Here is a 21,132-nt window from a genome sequence, read left to right as displayed (position 1 = left end):
AGGATGGGGGAGAGAGAGAGAGAGAGGTGAGAGAGAGGGAGAGGGATCAACCACACCACCCACCACCACACTATGTCACACAGGACAATTTTCCAGATTAACCTGGGGTTACGTACTACACTGGGAGACTAAGGGGGATTAAAATCAGATTTATGTCTGATTAAATATGGATCTGATTGATATGCATTAAATGGGAAAGTCAGTCACATCAAGCAGCATTACAAAGTCCCAATAAAATATACAACCAGCACGGTAACATACTGTAAAAATGAAAATACATGTATTTACAATGTATGTAAAAGGTTGTGTTTATCACATAACTCTTCTCTTCCTGACACTGACTGAGCTGATTTATTAAAGGTAAAAGTTTTTTACTTGTCTTTTACGTACCTTAGTTTAACGCTCTGGCTGTTATCTTACTACATTTGTACACACTGTATATAGATTTTTTTTCTACTGTATTATTGACTGTATGTTTTGTTTATTTCATGTGTAACTCTTGTGTTGTTGTTTGTGTCTCACTGCTTTGCTTTATTCTTGGCCAGGTCGCACAGTTGTAAATGAGAACTTGTTCTCAACAGGCCTACCTGGTTAAATAAAATTATTTAAAACAAAAGATATATATATATATAATTGATAAGGGTGTCTGTCTGCTAAATGTACTTTGTATGGTACCATTTCCTGTCCATCTACTGCCCCCTAGTGGAACATATGTTTTATGGCCTAAATCAGGATAACCAATCAGGATTGGCTATTAAATCAGGATGACCAATAAGGATTGGCTATTAAATCAGGAGGACCAATCAGGATTGGCTATTAAATCAGGAGGACCAATCAGGATTGGCTATTAAATCAGGAGGACCAATCAGGATTGGCTATTAAATCAGGAGGACCAATCAGGATTGGCTATTAATTTTATTTTATTTTTTATTTTACCTTTATTTAACCAGGCAAGTCAGTTAAGAACAAATTCTTATTTTCAATGACGGCCTGGGAACAGTGGGTTAACTGCCTGTTCAGGGGCAGAACGACAGATTTGTACCTTGTCAGCTCGGGGGTTTGAACTCGCAACCTTCCGGTTACTAGTCCAACACTCTAACCACTAGGCTACCCTGCCGCCCCTAATCAGGAGGTAACTCCATGTGTAACTCTGTGTCGTTGTATATGTCTCACTGCTTTGCTTTATCTTGGTCAGGGTCGCAATTGTAAATGAGAACTTGTTCTCAACTAGCCTAACCTGGTTAAATAAAGGTGTTCTCAACTAGCCTAACCTGGTTAAATAAAGGTGTTCTCAACTAGCCTACCTGGTTAAATAAAGGTGAAATAAATAGATTAATCTAATCGTTATCAATGTAGTGGTCATTTGAGGGTGAGCAGCATAGCACTTATATTAAGCATGTAATGCTGTATGGCTGGACAGGCACCCCCCTGGGGTAGGAAGGGGGAGGGGGGGGGGGGGATGGCTGGACAGGCACACCCCTGGGGTAGAGGGGGGGGGTGGCTGGACAGGCACCCCCCTGGGGTAGGGGGGAGTGGCTGGACAGGCACCCCCCTGGGGTAGGGGGGAGTGGCTGGACAGGCACCCCCCTGGGGTAGGGGGGAGTGGCTGGACAGGCACCCCCCTGGGGTAGGAAGGGGGAGGGGGGGGGGTGGACAGACACACCCCTGGAGTAGGAAGGGGGAGGGGGGGGGGTGGCTGGACAGACACCCCCTTGGGGTAGGGTGGTGGGGTATGGCTGGACAGGCACACCCCTGGGGTAGGAGGAGGGGTATGGCTGGACAGGCACCCCCCTGGGGTAGGAAGGGGGGTATGGCTGGACAGACACCCCCCTGGGGTAGGAAGGGGGGTATGGCTGGACAGGCACGCCCCTGGGGTAGGAAGGGGGGTATGGCTGGACAGGCACACCCCTGGGGTAGGAGGAGGGGTATGGCTGGACAGGCACACCCCTGGGGTAGGAGGAGGGGTATGGCTGGACAGGCACACCCCTGGGGTAGGAAGGGGGGTATGGCTGGACAGGCACACCCCTGGGGTAGGAAGGGGGGTATGGCTGGACAGACACACCCCTGGGGTAGGGGGAGGGGTATGGCTAGACAGGCACACCCCTGGGGTAGGAAGGGGGGTATGGCTGGACAGGCACACCCCTGGGGTAGGAGGAGGGGTATGGCTGGACAGGCACACCCCTGGGGTAGGAAGGGGGGTATGGCTGGACAGGCACACCCCTGGGGTAGGAGGAGGGGTATGGCTGGACAGGCACACCCCTGGGGTAGGGGGAGGGGTATGGCTGGACAGGCACACCCCTGGGTTAGAGGGTGGGGGGGTGGCTGGACAGACACACCCCTGGGGTAGGGTGGTGGGGTATGGCTGGACAGACACACCCCTGGGGTAGGGTGGTGGGGTATGGCTGGACAGACACACCCCTGGGGTATAGGGGAGTGGCTGGACAGACACACCCCTGGGGTAGGAGGAGGGGTATGGCTGGACAGGCACACCCCTGGGTTAGAGGGGGGGAGGTGGCTGGACAGACACACCCCTGAGGTAGGGCAGGGGGGTATGGCTGGACAGACACACCCCTGGGGTAGGGGGGAGTGGCTGGACAGACACACCCCTGGGGTATAGGGGAGTGGCTGGACAGACACACCCCTGGGGTAGGGGGAGTGGCTGGACAGGCACACCCCTGGGGTAGGGGGAGTGGCTGGACAGACACACCCCTGGGGTAGAGGGGGGGGGGGGGGGTGGCTGGACAGACACACCCCTGGGGTAGGGGGGAGTGGCTGGACAGACACACCCCTGGGGTAGGGGGGAGTGGCTGGACAGATACACCCCTGGGGTAGGGGGGAGTGGCTGGACAGACACACCCCTGGGGTAGGGGGGGTGGCTGGACAGACACACCCCTGGGGTAGGGGGGAGTGGCTGGACAGACACACCCCTGGGGTAGGGGGGAGTGGCTGGACAGACACACCCCTGGGGTAGGGGGGGTGGCTGGACAGACACACCCCTGAGGTAGGGCAGGGGGGTATGGCTGGACAGACACACCCCTGGGGTAGGGGGGAGTGGCTGGACAGATACACCCCTGGGGTAGGGGGGAGTGGCTGGACAGACACACCCCTGGGGTAGGGGGGGTGGCTGGACAGACACACCCCTGGGGTAGGGGGGAGTGGCTGGACAGACACACCCCTGGGGTATAGGGGAGTGGCTGGACAGACACCCCTGGGGTAGGGGGAGGGGTATGGCTGGACAGGCACACCCCTGGGTTAGAGGGGGGGAGGTGGCTGGACAGACACACCCCTGAGGTAGGGCAGGGGGGTATGGCTGGACAGACACACCCCTGGGGTAGGGGGGAGTGGCTGGACAGACACACCCCTGGGGTATAGGGGAGTGGCTGGACAGACACACCCCTGGGGTAGGAGGAGGGGTATGGCTGGACAGGCACACCCCTGGGTTAGAGGGGGGGAGGTGGCTGGACAGACACACCCCTGAGGTAGGGCAGGGGGGTATGGCTGGACAGACACACCCCTGGGGTAGGGGGGAGTGGCTGGACAGACACACCCCTGGGGTATAGGGGAGTGGCTGGACAGACACACCCCTGGGGTAGGGGGAGTGGCTGGACAGGCACACCCCTGGGGTAGGGGGAGTGGCTGGACAGACACACCCCTGGGGTAGAGGGGGGGGGGGGGGTGGCTGGACAGACACACCCCTGGGGTAGGGGGGAGTGGCTGGACAGATACACCCCTGGGGTAGGGGGGAGTGGCTGGACAGATACACCCCTGGGGTAGGGGGGAGTGGCTGGACAGACACACCCCTGGGGTAGGGGGGGTGGCTGGACAGACACACCCCTGGGGTAGGGGGGAGTGGCTGGACAGACACACCCCTGGGGTAGGGGGGAGTGGCTGGACAGACACACCCCTGGGGTAGGGGGGGTGGCTGGACAGACACACCCCTGAGGTAGGGCAGGGGGGTATGGCTGGACAGACACACCCCTGGGGTAGGGGGGAGTGGCTGGACAGATACACCCCTGGGGTAGGGGGGAGTGGCTGGACAGACACACCCCTGGGGTAGGGGGGGTGGCTGGACAGACACACCCCTGGGGTAGGGGGGAGTGGCTGGACAGACACACCCCTGGGGTATAGGGGAGTGGCTGGACAGACACCCCTGGGGTAGGGGGAGTGGCTGGACAGACACACCCCTGGGGTAGAGGGGGGGGGTGGCTGGACAGACACACCCCTGGGGTAGGGGGGAGTGGCTGGACAGACACACCCCTGGGGTAGGGGGGGTGGCTGGACAGACACACCCCTGGGGTAGGGGGTATGGCTGGTGGGTTGTAAGACCGTAGTACCTGAGTTTGGGAACTGAAAGGCACTGAGCTGCTGTACATGAGGGCTGACTACGTCCCCAGACTGTCCTGATCCCCCCATCATCATCATCATCTGGGAGGAAGGAGAGCCATGCAGGGCTTGGTGGGGGGGGAGAGAGGAGGGCAGGCTGGGCGAGATGGGGGAGAAAGGGCTGGTAGAGGGGTGAGGAGGAGGAGGAGGAGGAGGTGTGGCCAGGCCTGGGCCTGTACTGGTACCGTAGCTGGGTGGGTAGGGGAACTGCTGGGGATTGGTGGTCTGTGGGATCCGAGGGTTACTCAGGCCTCCTGATAGGCCACTTGCAGCAGCCGCCGCGGCGGCGGCGGCCATATTGGGAGGTAGGTTGAGTCCCTGGGTTCTCATCGCCATGTTCCTCTGCTGCTGCTGCTGCTGTCTCTGATGCTCCAGCTGGCGTTGCCGCAGGTGGTTGTTGAGGAGTTCTCTCTGCCGTTGTGCCAACATCTGTGCATTGATGGTCCCCTGGGAAGAGAAAGAAAAGGAGACAGAGTTAGAGTGAACAACTTCTACAAAATGATCATTGGTTTCTGGTGAATTAAAATACTGGTATTTCAATTATTATCTGGTTACTGAGCGTGTCAGGAACTTACCTGGTTGGATAATATCAGTTACCTGGTTGGATAATATCAGTTACCTGGTTGGATAATATCAGTTACCTGGTTGGGGTGTTGGACTGTAGAGGTTTATATTGATATATAATCTCAGTTACCTGGTTGGGGTTGTTGGACTGTAGAGGTTTATATTGATATATAATATCAGTTACCTGGTTGGGGTGTTGGACTGTAGAGGTTCATATTGATATATAATCTCAGTTACCTGGTTGGGGTTGTTGGACTGTAGAGGTTTATATTGATATATAATCTCAGTTACCTAGTTGGGGTGTTGGACTGTAGAGGTTCATATTGATATATAATCTCAGTTACCTGGTTGGGGTGTTGGACTGTAGAGGTTCATATTGATATATAATCTCAGTTACCTGGTTGGGGTGTTGGACTGTAGAGGTTTATATTGATATATAATCTCAGTTACCTGGTTGGGGTTGTTGGACTGTAGAGGTTTATATTGATATATAATCTCAGTTACCTGGTTGGGTTGTTGGACTGTAGAGGATCATATTGATATATAATCTCAGTTACCTGGTTGGGGTTGTTGGACTGTCGAGGTTTATAGTGATATATAATCTCAGTTACCTGGTTGGGGTGTTGGACTGTAGAGGTTTATATTGATATATAATCTCAGTTACCTGGTTGGGGTTGTTGGACTGTAGAGGTTTATATTGATATATAATCTCAGTTACCTGGTTGGGGTTGTTGGACTGTAGAGGTTCATATTGATATATAATCTCAGTTACCTGGTTGGGGTTGTTGGACTGTAGAGGTTCATATTGATATATAATCTCAGTTACCTGGTTGGGGTTGTTGGACTGTAGAGGTTTATATTGATATATAATCTCAGTTACCTAGTTGGGGTGTTGGACTGTAGAGGTTCATATTGATATATAATCTCAGTTACCTGGTTGGGGTTGTTGGACTGTAGAGGTTCATATTGATATATAATCTCAGTTACCTGGTTGGGGTTGTTGGACTGTAAAGTTGGGTTCATATTGGACACTCCACTCATCTGGTTCATCATTGGCTGGCGGTTCTGAGGAGAACAGGTTAACAGGTGCTTTATACCATCGGCACACATTGAGGTCATGCTTCTGAAAAAGCCATACAGGGATCAGGCACACTGCTTTGACGTGACCCCAGAGCTCTAGTATCGAGCGTAACATCCCCACTAGTCAAGGCTGTGATAAGCAACACAATACCCAAACAGGAAAGCCACATTGTGAAGACCTGGCCAGACCTTGTCCGGTTACACTTCCTTACACGCAACAGCTATCGACCTGGCCTCACTGGGAGGTTATATGAAGCCCAGTAGTGACCAGTTGTAACAGTCTGTTTACTGTCAGATATAAACCCAGTAGTGACCAGTTGTAACAGTCTGTTTAGTCAGATATAAACCCAGTAGTGACCAGTTGTAACAGTCTGTTTAGTCAGATATAAACCCAGTAGTGACCAGTTGTAACAGTCAGATATAAACCCAGTAGTGACCAGTTGTAACAGTCTGTGTACAGTCAGATATAAACCCAGTAGTGACCAGTTGTAACAGTCTGTTTAGTCAGATATAAACCCAGTAGTGACCAGTTGTAACAGTCTGTTTACAGTCAGATATAAACCCAGTAGTGACCAGTTGTAACAGTCAGATATAAACCCAGTAGTGACCAGTTGTAACAGTCTGTTTAGTCAGATATAAACCCAGTAGTGACCAGTTGTAACAGTCTGTTTACTGTCAGATATAAACCCAGTAGTGACCAGTTGTAACAGTCAGATATAAACCCAGTAGTGACCAGTTGTAACAGTCTGTTTACAGTCAGATATAAACCTAGTAGTGACCAGTTGTAACAGTCTGTTTACAGTCAGATATAAACCCAGTAGTGACCAGTTGTAACAGTCTGTTTAGATATAAACCCAGTAGTGACCAGTTGTAACAGTCAGATATAAACCCAGTGTGACCAGTTGTAACAGTCTGTTTACAGTCAGATATAAACCCAGTAGTGACCAGTTGTAACAGTCTGTTTACAGTCAGATATAAACCCAGTAGTGACCAGTTGTAACAGTCAGATATAAACCCAGTAGTGACCAGTTGTAACAGTCTGTTTACAGTCAGATATAAACCCAGTAGTGACCAGTTGTAACAGTCTGTTTAGTCAGTGATCTGCCTGTGATGTCTCTTTGTCCGTCCCTCCCAAACTCCGTCCGTCAGTCCCTCCCGCCGTCTCTCCGTCCGTCCCTCCGTCCGTCCTTCAGTCTCTACAACCGTCCGTCCTTCAGTCTCTCCGTCCGTCCGTCCTTCAGTCTCTCCGTCCGTCCGTCCTTCAGTCTCTCCGTCCTTCAGTCTCTCCGTCCGTCCGTCCTTCAGTCTCTCCGTCCTTCAGTCTCTCCGTCCGTCCTTCAGTCTCTCCGACCGTCCGTCCTTCCGCTTCTCCGACCGTCTGTCCTTCCGCTTCACCGACCGTCCGTCCTTCCGCTTCTCCCTCAGTCCCTCCGTCCGTCCTTCAGTCTCTCCGTCCTTCAGTCTCTCCGTCCGTCCGTCCTTCAGTCTCTCCGTCCTTCAGTCTCTCCGTCCGTCCTTCAGTCTCTCTGACCGTCCGTCCTTCCGTTTCTCCGACCGTCCGTCCTTCCGCCTCTCCCTCAGTCCCTCCGTCCGTCCTTCAGTCTCTCCGTCCTTCAGTCTCTCCGACCGTCCGTCCTTCCGCCTCTCCGACCGTCCGTCCTTCCGCCTCTCCCTCAGTCTCTCCATCCTTCAGTCTCTCCGTCCGTCCTTCAGTCTCTCCGACCGTCCGTCCTTCCGCCTCTCCGACCGTCCGTCCTTCCGCCTCTCCGACCGTCCGTCCTTCCGCCTCTCCGACCGTCCGTCCTTCCGCCTCTCCCTCAGTCCCTCCGTCCGTCCTTCAGTCTCTCCGTCCTTCAGTCTCTCCGTCCGTCCTTCAGTCTCTCCGACCGTCCGTCCTTCCGCTTCTCCGACCGTCCGTCCTTCCGCCTCTCCCTCAGTCCCTCCGTCCGTCCTTCAGTCTCTCCGTCCTTCAGTCTCTCCGTCCGTCCTTCAGTCTCTCCGACCGTCCGTCCTTCCGCTTCTCCGACCGTCCGTCCTTCCGCCTCTCCCTCAGTCCCTCCGTCCGTCCTTCAGTCTCTCCGTCCTTCAGTCTCTCCGACCGTCCGTCCTTCCGCTTCTCCGACCGTCCGTCCTTCCGCCTCTCCCTCAGTCCCTCCGTCCGTCCTTCAGTCTCTCCGTCCGTCCGTCCCCCCGTCCCTCCATCTGTCCGTCTCTCCGTCAGTCTCCCCATCTCTCCGTCCATCCCGCCGTCTCTCCCTCTCTCCGTCCGTCCGTCTCTCCCTCTCTCCGTCCGTCCGTCTCTCCCTCTCTCCGTCCGTCCGTCCGTCTCTCCCTCTCTCCGTCCGTCCGTCTCTCCCTCCCTCAGTCCGTCCGTCCGTCCGTCCGTCCGTCTCTCCCTCCCTCCGTCTGTCTCTCCCTCCCTCCGTCCGTCCGTCTCTCCCTCCCTCCGTCCGTCCGTCTCTCCCTCTCCGTCCCTCCCTCCCTCCCTCCGTCCGTCCGTCCGTCCCTCCATCCCTCCCTCCCTCCGTCCGTCTCTCCCTCCCTACCTCTGTCCGTCTCTCTCTCCCTCCCTCCCTCCCTCCCTCCCTCCCTCCCTCCCTCCGTCCGTCCGTCTCTCCCTCCCTCCCTCCGTCCGTCCCTCCCTCCCTCCGTCTCTCCCTCCCTCCCTCCCTCCCTCCCTCCCTCCCTCCCTCCCTCCCTCCCTCCCTCTGTCCGTCTCTCCCTCCCTCCCTCCCTCCGTCCGTCCGTCTCTCCCTCCCTCCCTCCGTCCGTCCCTCCCTCCCTCCCTCCCTCCGTCCCTCCCTCCCTCCCTCCCTCCCTCCGTCTCTCCCTCCCTCCCTCCCTCCCTCCCTCCGTCTCTCCCTCCCTCCCTCCGTCCGTCTCTCCCTCCCTCCCTCCGTCCGTCTCTCCCTCCCTCCCTCCGTCCGTCCATCTCTCCCTCCCTCCCTCCCTCCGTCCGTCCCTCCCTCCCTCCCTCCCTCCGTCCGTCCGTCTCTCACTCCCTCCCTCCCTCCCTCCGTCCGTCCGTCCGTCTATCCCTCCCTCCCTCCCTCCGTCCGTCCGTCTATCCCTCCCTCCCTCCGTCCGTCCATCTCTCCCTCCCTCCCTCCGTCCGTCCGTCTCTCCCTCCCTCCCTCCGTCCGTCCGTCCGTCCGTCTCTCCCTCCCTCCGTCCGTCCATCTCTCCCTCCCTCCCTCCGTCCATCTCTCCGTCCGTCCGTCCTTCCGTCCCTCCCTCCCTCCTTCCCTCCGTCCGTCCCTCCCTCCCTCCGTCTCTCCGTCCGTCTCTCCGTCCGTCCGTCCCTCCCTCCGTCCGTCTCTCCGTCTCTCCGTCTCTCCGTCCGTCCGTCCGTCTCTCCGTCCGTCCGTCTCTCCGTCCGGCCGTCCGTCTCTCCGTCCGTCCGTCCGTCCGTCCGTCTCTCCGCCCGTCCGTCCGTCTCTCCGCCCGTCCCTACCTCCCTCCGTCCGTCCGTCTCTCCGTCCGTCCGTCCGTCTCTCCCTCCCTCCCTCCCTCCCTCCGTCCGTCTCTCCCTCCGTCCGTCCGTCTCTCCCTCCCTCCCTCCGTCCGTCCCTCCGTCTCTCCCTCCCTCCCTCCGTCCGTCCCTCCGTCTCTCCCTCCCTCCCTCCGTCCGTCTCTCCCTCCCTCCGTCCGTTTCTCCCTCCCTCCGTCCGTCCCTCCCTCCCTCCGTCTCTCTCTCCCTCCCTCCGTCCGTCCCTCCCTCCCTCCGTCCCTCCGTCTCTCTCTCCCTCCCTCCGTCCGTCCCTCCCTCCCTCCCTCCCTCCGTCTCTCTCTCCCTCCCTCCCTCCCTCCCTCCGTCCCTCCCTCCCTCCCTCCGTCCGTCCGTCCGTCCCTCCCTCCCTCCCTCCCTCCGTCTCTCTCTCCCTCCCTCCGTCCCTCCCTCCCTCCCTCCGTCCGTCCCTCCCTCCCTCCCTCCCTCCGTCTCTCTCTCCCTCCCTCCGTCCCTCCCTCCCTCCGTCTCTCTCTCCCTCCGTCCGTCTCTACGTCCTTCCCTCCCTCCGTCTCTCTCTCCCTCTGTCCGTCTGTTCGTCCGTCTCTCTCTCCGTCCGTCTCTCCCTCCCTCCCTCCGTCCGTCTCTCTCTCCCTCCGTCCGTCTCTCTCTCCCTCCCTCCGTCTCTCTCTCCCTCCCTCCGTCTCTCCCTCCCTCCGTCCGTCTCTCTCTCCCTCCGTCCGTCTCTCTCTCCCTCCGTCCGTCTCTCTCTCCCTCCATCCCTCCTTCTCTCCCTCCCTCCCTTCGTCTCTCCCTCCCTCCGTCTCTCCCTCCCTCCCTCCGTCTCTCCCTCCCTCCCTCCGTCTCTCCCTCCCTCCGTCTCCCTCCCTCCGTCTCTCCCTCCCTACGTCTCCCTCCCTCCGTCTCTCCCTCCCTCCGTCTCCCTCCCTCCGTCTCCCTCCCTCTCCCTCCGTCCGTCTGTTCGTCCGTCTCTCTGTCCCTCCGTCCGTCTCTCCGTCCGTCTCTCCCTCCGTCCGTCCGTCTCTCCCTCCGTCCGTCCGTCTCTCCCTCCGTCCGTCCGTCTCTCCCTCCGTCCGTCCGTCTCTCCCTCCGTCCGTCCGTCTCTCCCTCCGTCCGTCCGTCTCTCCGTCCGTCCGTCTCTCCGTCCGTCCGTCTCTCCGTCCGTCCGTCCGTCTCTCCGTCCGTCCGTCCGTCTCTCCGTCCGTCCGTCTCTGTACCTGTTGTACCTGTAGCCGGTGCTGCAGCTGTAGCCTCAGTGTATTAGGCTGGTTAGGAACCACCGCTTGGGGCCTCAGCCTCATGATGGGGTATCCTGGTCTGGGGCCCATCTGGACAGCCATGGGGTGGAAGCCTTGCCCTGTGGGTAGAGGAGGAAAAGTATTACTTTTTCATGGCTCTCTTCTCCATTTGCAGCAGGCATATCGTCAATGTGTTTGGAATATCGAATCGCAATACATATAGAATTGTGATACATACAGTGGGGCAAAAAAGTATTTAGTCAGCCACCAAATGTGCAGGTTCTCCCACTTAAAAAGATGGGAGAGGCCTGTAATTTTCATCATAGGTACACTTCAACTATGACAGACAAAATGAGAAAAAAAATCCAGAAAATCACATTGTAGGATTTTTTATGAATTTATTTGCAAAGTATGGTGTAAAATAAAAATATGTTGCCCCACTGTATATGATCCCAATACGTATTGAATCGTAACTCAAGAATTGTGATACAATTGAACTGTGTGGTCCCTGCCAATTCCCACCACTACCTGTGGGGTCCTGCATGGGTCTGCCGGACCCAGGGTCGTGGTATCCTCTCTGGGATAGAAGGGAGCCAGGTGTGGGGTCCTGCATGGGTCTGCCGGACCCAGGGCCGTGGTACCCTCTCTGGGCTAGATGGGAGCCAGGTGGCAGGTCCTGCTGGCCGTACACTGGAGGCTTCTGGTCCAACATCATGGACGGGTCTGAAGAGAACTGATCCTGATCTACAGACTGACCCTGTTGGGAAAGGAGAGAGGGATGAGTAGGAAAGGAGAGAGGGGTGAGAAGGAGAGGAGAGAGAGAGAGGGGTGAGAAGGAGAGGAGAGAGAGAGAGGGGTGAGAAGGAGAGGAGAGAGAGAGGGGTGAGAAGGAGAGGAGAGAGAGAGGGGTGAGAAGGAGAGGAGAGAGAGAGGGGTGAGAAGGAGAGGAGAGAGAGAGGGGTGAGAAGGAGAGGAGAGAGAGAGGGGTGAGAAGGAGAGGAGAGAGAGAGGGGTGAGAAGGAGAGGAGAGAGAGAGGGGTGAGAAGGAGAGGAGAGAAGATAGGGGTGAGAGGAGAGAAGAGAGGGGAGAGAAGGAGGAGAGAAGGATCAACTGATAGATGTAAAAGAGGGAACATCCAAGAAGGAGCTACAGAGCAATGAGAAGGAGCAGAGAAAGAAGAGATGGAAGAGCTGAAAAAGAGGACAAAAAGAAGGAAGAGTCAGGACAGAGACGGTAGAGTCAGGACAGAGACGGTAGAGTCAGGACAGAGACGGTAGAGTCAGGACAGAGACGGTAGAGTCAGGACAGAGACGGTAGAGTCAGGACAGAGACGGTAGAGTCAGGACAGAGACGGTAGAGTCAGGACAGAGACGGTAGAGTCAGGACAGAGACGGTAGAGTCAGGACAGAGACGGTAGAGTCAGGACAGAGACGGTAGAGTCAGGACAGAGACGGTAGAGTCAGGACAGAGACGGTAGAGTCAGGACAGAGACGGTAGAGTCAGGACAGAGACGGTAGAATAAGGACAGAGACGGTAGAGTCAGGACAGAGACGGTAGAGTCAGGACAGAGACGGTAGAGTCAGGACAGAGACGGTAGAGTCAGGACAGAGACGGTAAGGATAGAGACGGTAGAATAAGGACAGAGACGGTAGAGTCAGGACAGAGACGGTAGAGTCAGGACAGAGACGGTAGAGTCAGGACAGAGACGGTAGAGTCAGGACAGAGACGGTAGAGTCAGGACAGAGACGGTAGAGTCAGGACAGAGACGGTAGAGTCAGGACAGAGACGGTAGAGTCAGGACAGAGACGGTAAGGACAGAGACGGTAGAGTCAGGACAGAGACGGTAGAGTCAGGACAGAGACGGTAGAGTCAGGACAGAGACGGTAGAGTCAGGACAGAGACGGTAGAGTCAGGACAGAGACGGTAGAGTCAGGACAGAGACGGTAGAGTAAGGACAGAGACGGTAGAGTCAGGACAGAGACAGTAGAGTCAGGACAGAGACAGTAGAGTAAGACAGAGACGGTAGAGTCAGGACAGAGACGGTAGAGTCAGGACAGAGACGGTAGAGTCAGGACAGAGACGGTAGAGTCAGGACAGAGACGGTAGAGTAAGGACAGAGACGGTAGAGTAAGGACAGAGACGGTAGAGTCAGGACAGAGACGGTAGAGTAAGACAGAGACGGTAGAGTCAGGACAGAGACGGTAGAGTCAGGACAGAGACGGTAGAGTCAGGTAGAGTCAGGACAGAGACGGTAGAGTCAGGTAGAGTCAGGACAGAGACGGTAGAGTCAGGACAGAGACGGTAGAGTCAGGACAGAGACGGTAGAGTCAGGACAGAGACGGTAGAGTCAGGACAGAGACGGTAGAGTCAGGACAGAGACGGTAGAGTCAGGACAGAGACGGTAGAGTCAGGACAGAGACGGTAGAGTCAGGACAGAGACGGTAGAGTCAGGACAGAGACGGTAGAGTCAGGACAGAGACGGTAGAGTCAGGACAGAGACGGTAAGGACAGAGACGGTAAGGACAGAGACGGTAGAGTCAGGACAGAGACGGTAGAGTCAGGACAGAGACGGTAAGGACAGAGACGGTAGAGTCAGGACAGAGACGGTAAGGACAGAGACGGTAGAGTCAGGACAGAGACGGTAGAGTCAGGACAGAGACGGTAGAGTCAGGACAGAGACGGTAGAGTCAGGACAGAGACGGTAGAGTCAGGACAGAGACGGTAGAGTCAGGACAGAGACGGTAGAGTCAGGACAGAGACGGTAGAGTCAGGACAGAGACGGTAGAGTCAGGACAGAGACGGTAGAGTCAGGACAGAGACGGTAGAGTCAGGACAGAGACGGTAAGGACAGAGACGGTAAGGACAGAGACGGTAGAGTCAGGACAGAGACGGTAGAGTCAGGACAGAGACGGTAGAGTCAGGACAGAGACGGTAGAGTCAGGTAGAGTCAGGACAGAGACGGTAAGGACAGAGACGGTAGAGTCAGGACAGAGACGGTAGAGTCAGGACAGAGACGGTAGAGTCAGGACAGAGACGGTAAGGACAGAGACGGTAGAGTCAGGACAGAGACGGTAGAGTCAGGACAGAGACGGTAGAGTCAGGACAGAGACGGTAGAGTCAGGATAGAGACGGTAAGGACAGAGACGGTAGAGTAAGGACAGAGACGGTAGAGTCAGGACAGAGACGGTAAGGACAGAGACGGTAGAGTCAGGACAGAGACGGTAGAGTAGGACAGAGACGGTAGAGTCAGGTAGAGTCAGGACAGAGACGGTAGAGTCAGGACAGAGACGGTAGAGTCAGGACAGAGACGGTAGAGTCAGGACAGAGACGGTAGAGTCAGGACAGAGACGGTAGAGTCAGGACAGAGACAGGACAGAGTCAGGACAGAGACGGTAGAGTCAGGTAGAGTCAGGACAGAGACGGTAGAGTCAGGATAGAGACGGTAAGGACAGAGACGGTAGAGTAAGGACAGAGACGGTAGAGTCAGGACAGAGACGGTAAGGACAGAGACGGTAGAGTCAGGACAGAGACGGTAGAGTAGGACAGAGACGGTAGAGTCAGGTAGAGTCAGGACAGAGACGGTAGAGTCAGGACAGAGACGGTAGAGTCAGGACAGAGACGGTAGAGTCAGGACAGAGACGGTAGAGTCAGGACAGAGACGGTAGAGTCAGGACAGAGACGGTAGAGTCAGGACAGAGACGGTAGAGTAAGGACAGAGACGGTAGAGTCAGGACAGAGACGGTAGAGTAAGACAGAGACGGTAGAGTCAGGACAGAGACGGTAGAGTCAGGACAGAGACGGTAGAGTCAGGTAGAGTCAGGACAGAGACGGTAGAGTCAGGTAGAGTCAGGACAGAGACGGTAAGGACAGAGACAGTCAGGACAGAGACGGTAGAGTCAGGACAGAGACGGTAGAGTCAGGACAGAGACGGTAGAGTCAGGACAGAGACGGTAGAGTCAGGACAGAGACGGTAGAGTCAGGACAGAGACGGTAAGGACAGAGACGGTAGAGTCAGGACAGAGACGGTAGAGTCAGGACAGAGACGGTAAGGACAGAGACGGTAAGGACAGAGACGGTAGAGTCAGGACAGAGACGGTAAGGACAGAGACGGTCAGGACAGAGACGGTAAGGACAGAGACGGTCAGGACAGAGACGGTAGAGTCAGGACAGAGACGGTAGAGTCAGGACAGAGACGGTAGAGTCAGGACAGAGACGGTAGAGTCAGGAGAAAAGATGGAAAATTGGACAAGATAGAAGGATGACAGACAGATGGGAACTAGTGAGAGGAGAGTGATTCTGACATGTCCCACCAGACCAGGTACACAGAGATTAGAGATGGTGGAGAGTGATAACCCTGTCAGAGATAATAAACTATTAAGACAAAGGAAGAAAGGACAGAGGCCTTTTCTTAAGTGGTTTGCTCAACTCCTCCGTCCTCTCTCCTCAAAGGTAATCAAGGAGGAGGGAACGTGGATGAAAATGTGCTTGTATGAAATGAGACTCCTTCTCCACTCAGGCCAATGACATTTATGAATGTGTAAAGGGATAACATTAAGTTGGTCGTGCAAGTCATTTTCTAGATTAATGATAAGAAACATATTGTTTTTAAAAACAGGTGCATATTGTTCTCCTTTGACAAAAGAAAAGCTGATTCAAAACGGGGTGTGTCAGATTTCAAAACTTTTCCGCGAAGGACTCAGGTAGGATACACATCACTATCCTCAATGAAAGGACGGAGGAGAGACGGTGGAGGAGAGACTATTCCCACAAATGAGAAAAGGCCAGCTAGAGGGAAGAAACAGAGATAGAAGACTGGGATCAAGGACAGACTGACCTGTCCCATCAGAGTCGGTATCCCCAGGGCTCTGTCTATCTCCTCCAGGCCATCAAAGTCCTTTAACACGGTGTAGAGCTGGGATAGGAGAGCCCCCTCATCACTACCACCTCCATCACCAGGCCCCTGACTCTGACCACTGGGCCCCGGAACCCCACACAACACCTCCTGCTGCTGCTGTTGCTGAGACGCATACAAAGACCTGGGGAGAGGGGAGAGGAGGGGAGAGGGAGGGAGAAGGGGAGAGGGAGGGAGGAGAGAGGGGAGAGGGAGGGAGGAGGGGTTGAGGGAGGGAGGAGGGGAGAGGGAGGGAGGGAGGGAGGAGGGGAGAGAGAGGGAGGAGGAGGGGAGAGGGAGGGAGGGAGGAGGGGAGAGGGAGGGAGGGAGGAGGGGAGAGGAAGGAGGGGATAGGAGGGGAGAGGGAGGAGGAGGGGAGAGTGAAGGAGGAGGGGAGAGTGAGGGAGGAGGGGAGAGGAGGGGAGAAAGGGAGAGGAGAGGAGGGGAGAGGGAAGGAGGAGGGAAGAGGGAGGGAGGAGGGGAGAGGAGGGGAGAGTGAAGGAGGAGGGAAGAGGGAGGGAGGAGGGGAGAGGAGGGGAGAGTGAAGGAGGAGGGGAGAGGAGGGAGGAGGGGAGAGGAGGGGAGAGGAGGGGAGGGGAGAGGAGGGGAGGAGTGGAAGAGGGGAGAGAGAGGAGGAGGGGAGAGGGAGGAGGGGATAGGAGGGGAGAGGGAGGGAGGGAGGAGGGGAGAGGGAGGAGGAGGGGAGAGGGAGGGAGGGAGGAGGGGAGAGGGGAGGAGAGGAGAGGAGGGGAGGAGGGGAGGGGAGAGGGAGGGAGGAGGGGAGAGGAGGGGAGGAGGGGAGAGGAGAGGAGGGGAGAGGGAAGGAGGAGGGAAGAGGGAGGGAGGAGGGGAGAGGAGGGGAGAGTGAAAGAGGAGGGAAGAGGGAGGGAGGAGGGGAGAGGAGGGGAGAGTGAAGGAGGAGGGGAGAGGGAGGTAGGAGAGGAGGGGAGGAGGGGAGAGGAGGGGAGAGTGAAGGAGGAGGGGAGAGGGAGGTAGGAGAGGAGGGGAGGAGGGGAGAGGAGGGAGGAGGGGAGAGTAGGGGAGAGGAGGGGAGAGGAGGGGAGGAGAGGAGGGGAGGAGAGAGGAGGGGAAGAGGGGAGAGGAGGGGAAGAGGGGAGAGGGAGGAGGAGGGGAGAGGGAGGAGGAGGGGAGAGGGAGGAGGGGATAGGAGGGAGGAGAGAGTTGTCAAAGTTCTATACAGTAACTATGCCTATACCCCAAAGAGAAGCAGAGTGGCCAGGAAAAACTCCTGAAGGAATACAGTAACATGGAACTCAAAACTACTTCCTGTAAAACTCCTGAAGGAAACAGTAACATGGAACTCAAAACTACTTCCTGTAAAACTCCTGAAGGAATACAGTGACATGGAACTCAAAACTACTTCCTGTAAAACTCCTGAAGGAAAACAGTAACATGGAACTCAAAATTACTTCCTGTAAAACTCCTGAAGGAATACAGTAACATGGAACTCAAAACTACTTCCTGTAAAACTCCTGAAGGAAAACAGTAACATGGAACTCAAAACTACTTCCTGTAAAACTCCTGAAGGAATACAGTAACATTGAACTCAAAACTACTTCCTGTAAAACTCCTGAAGGAATACAGTAACATGGAACTCAAAACTACTTCCTGTAAAACTCCTGAAGGAAAACAGTAACATGGAACTCAAAATTACTTCCTGTAAAACTCCTGAAGGAATACAGTAACATGGAACTCAAAACTACTTCCTGTAAAACTCCTGAAGGAAAACAGTAACATGGAACTCAAAACTACTTCCTGTAAAACTCCTGAAGGAATACAGTAACATTGAACTCAAAACTACTTCCTGTAAAACTCCTGAAGGAATACAGTAACATGGAACTCAAAACTACTTCCTGTAAAACTCCTGAAGGAAAACAGTAACATGGAACTCAAAACTACTTCCTGTAAAACTCCTGAAGGAAAACAGTAACATGGAACTCAAAATTACTTCCTGTAAAACTCCTGAAGGAATACAGTAACATTGAACTCAAAACTACTTCCTGTAAAACTCCTGAAGGAATACAGTAACATGGAACTCAAAACTACTTCCTGTAAAACTACTGAAGGAATACAGTGACATGGAACTCAAAACTACTTCCTGAAACGGATTCGTATGTGTTTTGCTCCCGATATAAAGCAGCGTGTACCTGTTCTGGTTGAAGGGGGTCTGCTCAACAGGCATCACGCTGTCTGGCCACGGAGCCGTCTGATTGGGTGGAGCCTGTTGCTGGGAGAACTGGTGGGGCCCCATACCCATGTCTGTTAAAGAGAGATTCAAATTAACATAACTTAAAACAACCATATGTCCATACCAGGCTGAGTTACTAGAGAGCAGGTGATTGGTTAGAGACAGAAGTGTGTCAGGATGTTATACAAGTGACTGGCCACCAGGTGGGAGCCTTGTCCCCCTACAACTTTCATTTACATTTTAGTCATACATTTTCATACTTAAAAAAAATAGCAATTTAAAAAAATCTTCGTACTGGTCCCTCATGGGAATCGAACCGACAACCCTGGCGCTGCAAGCTCTACTCACTCCATGTACGTAGAACCACAATAATTGGCCTGATTTCAAAGGATTGGGTTCCTTACGACCCAAGGAGAAAGTGGCTAAGACCCACCAATAGACCCCCCCCCCACTAGAAAATAAGTATAGAATGAGATATTGTAGAGCAGCCCAGGTATAGAACTACTAGATATTCACTCTCTCACCGTTGACCATCATCTGAGACTGCAGCATCTGTCTGGGTCCAGGGCCGGGCTGACTGTTGGGTCTCATAGTGCCTCCAGGGCTGGGCCCCATACGGCCGAGCGTCGTCCCCTGCTGACCTGGGACCCCTGGAGGACGGACCGATGATGACCCGCTCTGACCTGGGCCCCCAGGACCCCAACCCCCCTCCTGCTGCATGCCCTGCCGAGGACCATCCATCTGACCTAGAGAGAGAGAGAGAGAAACAGAGAGAGAGAGAAACAGAGAGAGAGAGAGAAACAGAGAGAGAGAGAAACACAGAGAGAGAGAGAAACACAGAGAGAGAGAGAAACAGAGAGAGAGAAACAGAGAGAGAGAGAGAGAGACAGAGAGAGAGACAGAGACAGAGACAGAGAGACAGAGAGAGAGAGAGATAGAGACAGAGAGAGAGAGAGACAGAGAGAGAGAGAGACAGAGAGACAGACAGAGAAAGAGAGAGAGAGAGATGGAGAGAGAGAGAGAGAGACAGAGAGAGAGAGACAGAGACAGACAGAGAGAGAGAGAGAGAGAGAGAGACACAGAGAGAGAGAGAGAGAGAGAGAGAGACAGGGTGAAGATAAAGAAGCGACAAGGTCACTTTCTTTATATACAGTGCCAGTCAGAGGTTTGGAATCACATTCCAGGGTTTTTCTTTCTTTTTACTATGTTCTACATTGTAGAATAATGATGAAGACATCACAACTATGAAATTACACATATGGAATCAGTGGCGCAGCGATCTCAGTGCTAGAGGCGTCACTACAGACCCTGGTTTGATTCCAGGCTGTATCACAACCAGCCGTGATTGGGAGTCCCATAGGGCAGCACACGATTGGCACAGCGTCGTCTGGGAGGGTTTGGGTTAGTCATTGTAAAATAACTATTTGTTCTTAAACCGACTTGGACTGGTTTAAACAAATAAATGTCGTAACCGAAACAAAATATATTTTATATTTGAGAATCTTCAAACCCTTTTGTCTTGATGACAGCTTTGTACACTCTTGGGATTCTCTCAACCAGCTTAGCAGAGGTGTGTCCAAACATTGGACTGGTACTCTATATAAGAGTGTCTTGTAAAATACTCAGATGTAAATGTGTGTCTAACTGGAGCTGTGCATTGTTAGTGGTGCCACGGTGAGGAGTGTGTGGGTGACCCTCCACTTCCTACCACAGGAACAGGAAGTGAGTCAATCGAGCAGTGTGACATGTCATCGACACCCCCCCCCCCCCCCCCCCGCAGAGAGTGTGGGAGAGAGAGTGGGAGAGACAGAGACACAGAGAGAGAGAGAGACACAGAGAGACAGAGACACAGAGCGAGAGAGAGACACAGAGAGAGACAGAGACATAGAGAGACAGAGAGAGACAGAAACAGAGAGACACAGAGAGACAGAGAGACAGAGACAGAGAGACACAGAGAGACAGAGACAGAGAGACACAGAGAGAGACAGAGACAGAGAGACACAGAGAGAGACAGAGACAGACATAGAGAGACAGAGACACAGAGAGACAGAGACAGAGAGACACAGAGACAGAGAGACACAGAGAGAGACAGAGACAGAGAGACACAGAGAGAGACAGAGACAGAGAGAGTCAGAGAGACAGAGACACAGAGAGACAGAGACAGAGAGACACAGAGAGACACAGAGACACAGAGAGACAGATACAGAGACACAGAGAGAGACAGAGACAGAGAGACACAGAGACAGAGAGAGTCATAGAGAGACAGAGACACAGAGAGACAGAGACAGAGAGACAGAGAGACACAGAGACACAGAGAGACAGAGAGACAGAGACAGAGACACAGAGAGAGAGACAGAGAGACACAGAGAGACAGAGAGACAGAGACAGAGACACAGAGAGAGAGACACAGAGACACAGAGAGACAGAGAGACAGAGACAGAGACACAGAGAGAGAGACAGAGAGACACAGAGAGACAGAGACAGAGAGACAGAGAGACACAGAGACACAGAGAGACAGAGAGACAGAGACAGAGACACAGAGAGAGAGACAGACAAAGAGAGACAGACAGAGACAGAGAGAGACAACCATTCTACAGCATGGGGGTCAAGGCATAAAATCAATCTATTCTACATTATCTATCAAATTGATCTTTTCAACATTTATCCCATTCTGATACAGAATTCTCTAACGAGACATCTCTGATCCAGACTTTAGACCAGAATAGCAGTGAATTGTACAGCTCAGAGACTGGAGGCCAGTCTCTATTCCCTATGTAGTGTGCACTACACTGGCACACACACACACACACACACACACACAGGTTCTTAACCTCTCCACTACGATCCACCCACCTGAGAGGTTGGCCTGGTTAGACATCATGGCGGTGTGGTTTGCCAGAATTCCTTGCTGCTGTTGTAGGAGCGTGTAGGGACTGAGGGTTCCCACAGGGGGATACTGGCCCTGGGGGACCCCTGACACAGTCATGTCCAGGGATACGCTCCTCACAGGGAGGCCCCTAGCTGGCCCCTGGCCCTCCGGCCCTCTGGCACCACCATAGTCTGGAGAGAGAGAGAGAGGATTGAGGGTTTGAGATGTGTTGGTGTGGCTAAACACATACTGGAGAGGAGGTGATGAGGCAGTTGTATACAGTGTCATTTAGATGTTATAAGAAGTGGTGTGTGTGTGTGTGTGTGTGTGTGTGTGTGTGTGTGAATGTGTGTGTGTGTGTGTGTGTGTGTGTGTGTGTGTGTGTGTGAATGTGTGTGTGTGTGTGTGTGAATGTGTGTGTGTGTGTG

At 54.4% G+C, this 21,132-nt stretch overlaps 1 protein-coding gene across 5 annotated transcripts in view; it reads right to left on the bottom strand.

Moving 5' to 3' along the window:
* LOC110489533 (nuclear receptor coactivator 2) overlaps positions 1-21,132 on the bottom strand; it is a 188,496-nt gene that overhangs the window by 27,512 nt on the left and 139,852 nt on the right. The window contains exons 13-20 of one of the 5 annotated variants that reach the window (XM_090199235.1): positions 20,689-20,895; positions 18,360-18,581; positions 17,795-17,906; positions 15,570-15,771; positions 11,263-11,491; positions 10,714-10,853; positions 5,935-6,012; positions 4,335-4,830 (exon numbers count right to left, since the gene is read on the bottom strand). In XM_090199235.1, the coding sequence (XP_090055361.1) occupies positions 4,335-4,830; positions 5,935-6,012; positions 10,714-10,853; positions 11,263-11,491; positions 15,570-15,771; positions 17,795-17,906; positions 18,360-18,581; positions 20,689-20,895 (1,686 nt within the window). Of the gene's footprint in view, positions 1-4,334; positions 4,831-5,934; positions 6,013-10,713; positions 10,854-11,262; positions 11,492-11,782; positions 11,926-15,569; positions 15,772-17,794; positions 17,907-18,359; positions 18,582-20,688; positions 20,896-21,132 lie in introns of those variants that run through there. The other 4 variants (XM_090199237.1, XM_090199236.1, XM_090199238.1 and 1 more) reach the window with 4 other exon arrangements.

The sequence above is a fragment of the Oncorhynchus mykiss genome, chromosome 15, assembly GCF_057628025.1.
Source record: "Oncorhynchus mykiss isolate SJ-2025 chromosome 15, ASM5762802v1, whole genome shotgun sequence".
Taxonomy (NCBI): Eukaryota; Metazoa; Chordata; class Actinopteri; order Salmoniformes; family Salmonidae; genus Oncorhynchus; species Oncorhynchus mykiss.
Note: the sequence above shows the minus strand (reverse complement) of the source record. Positions and strands in the feature narration are given on the sequence as shown.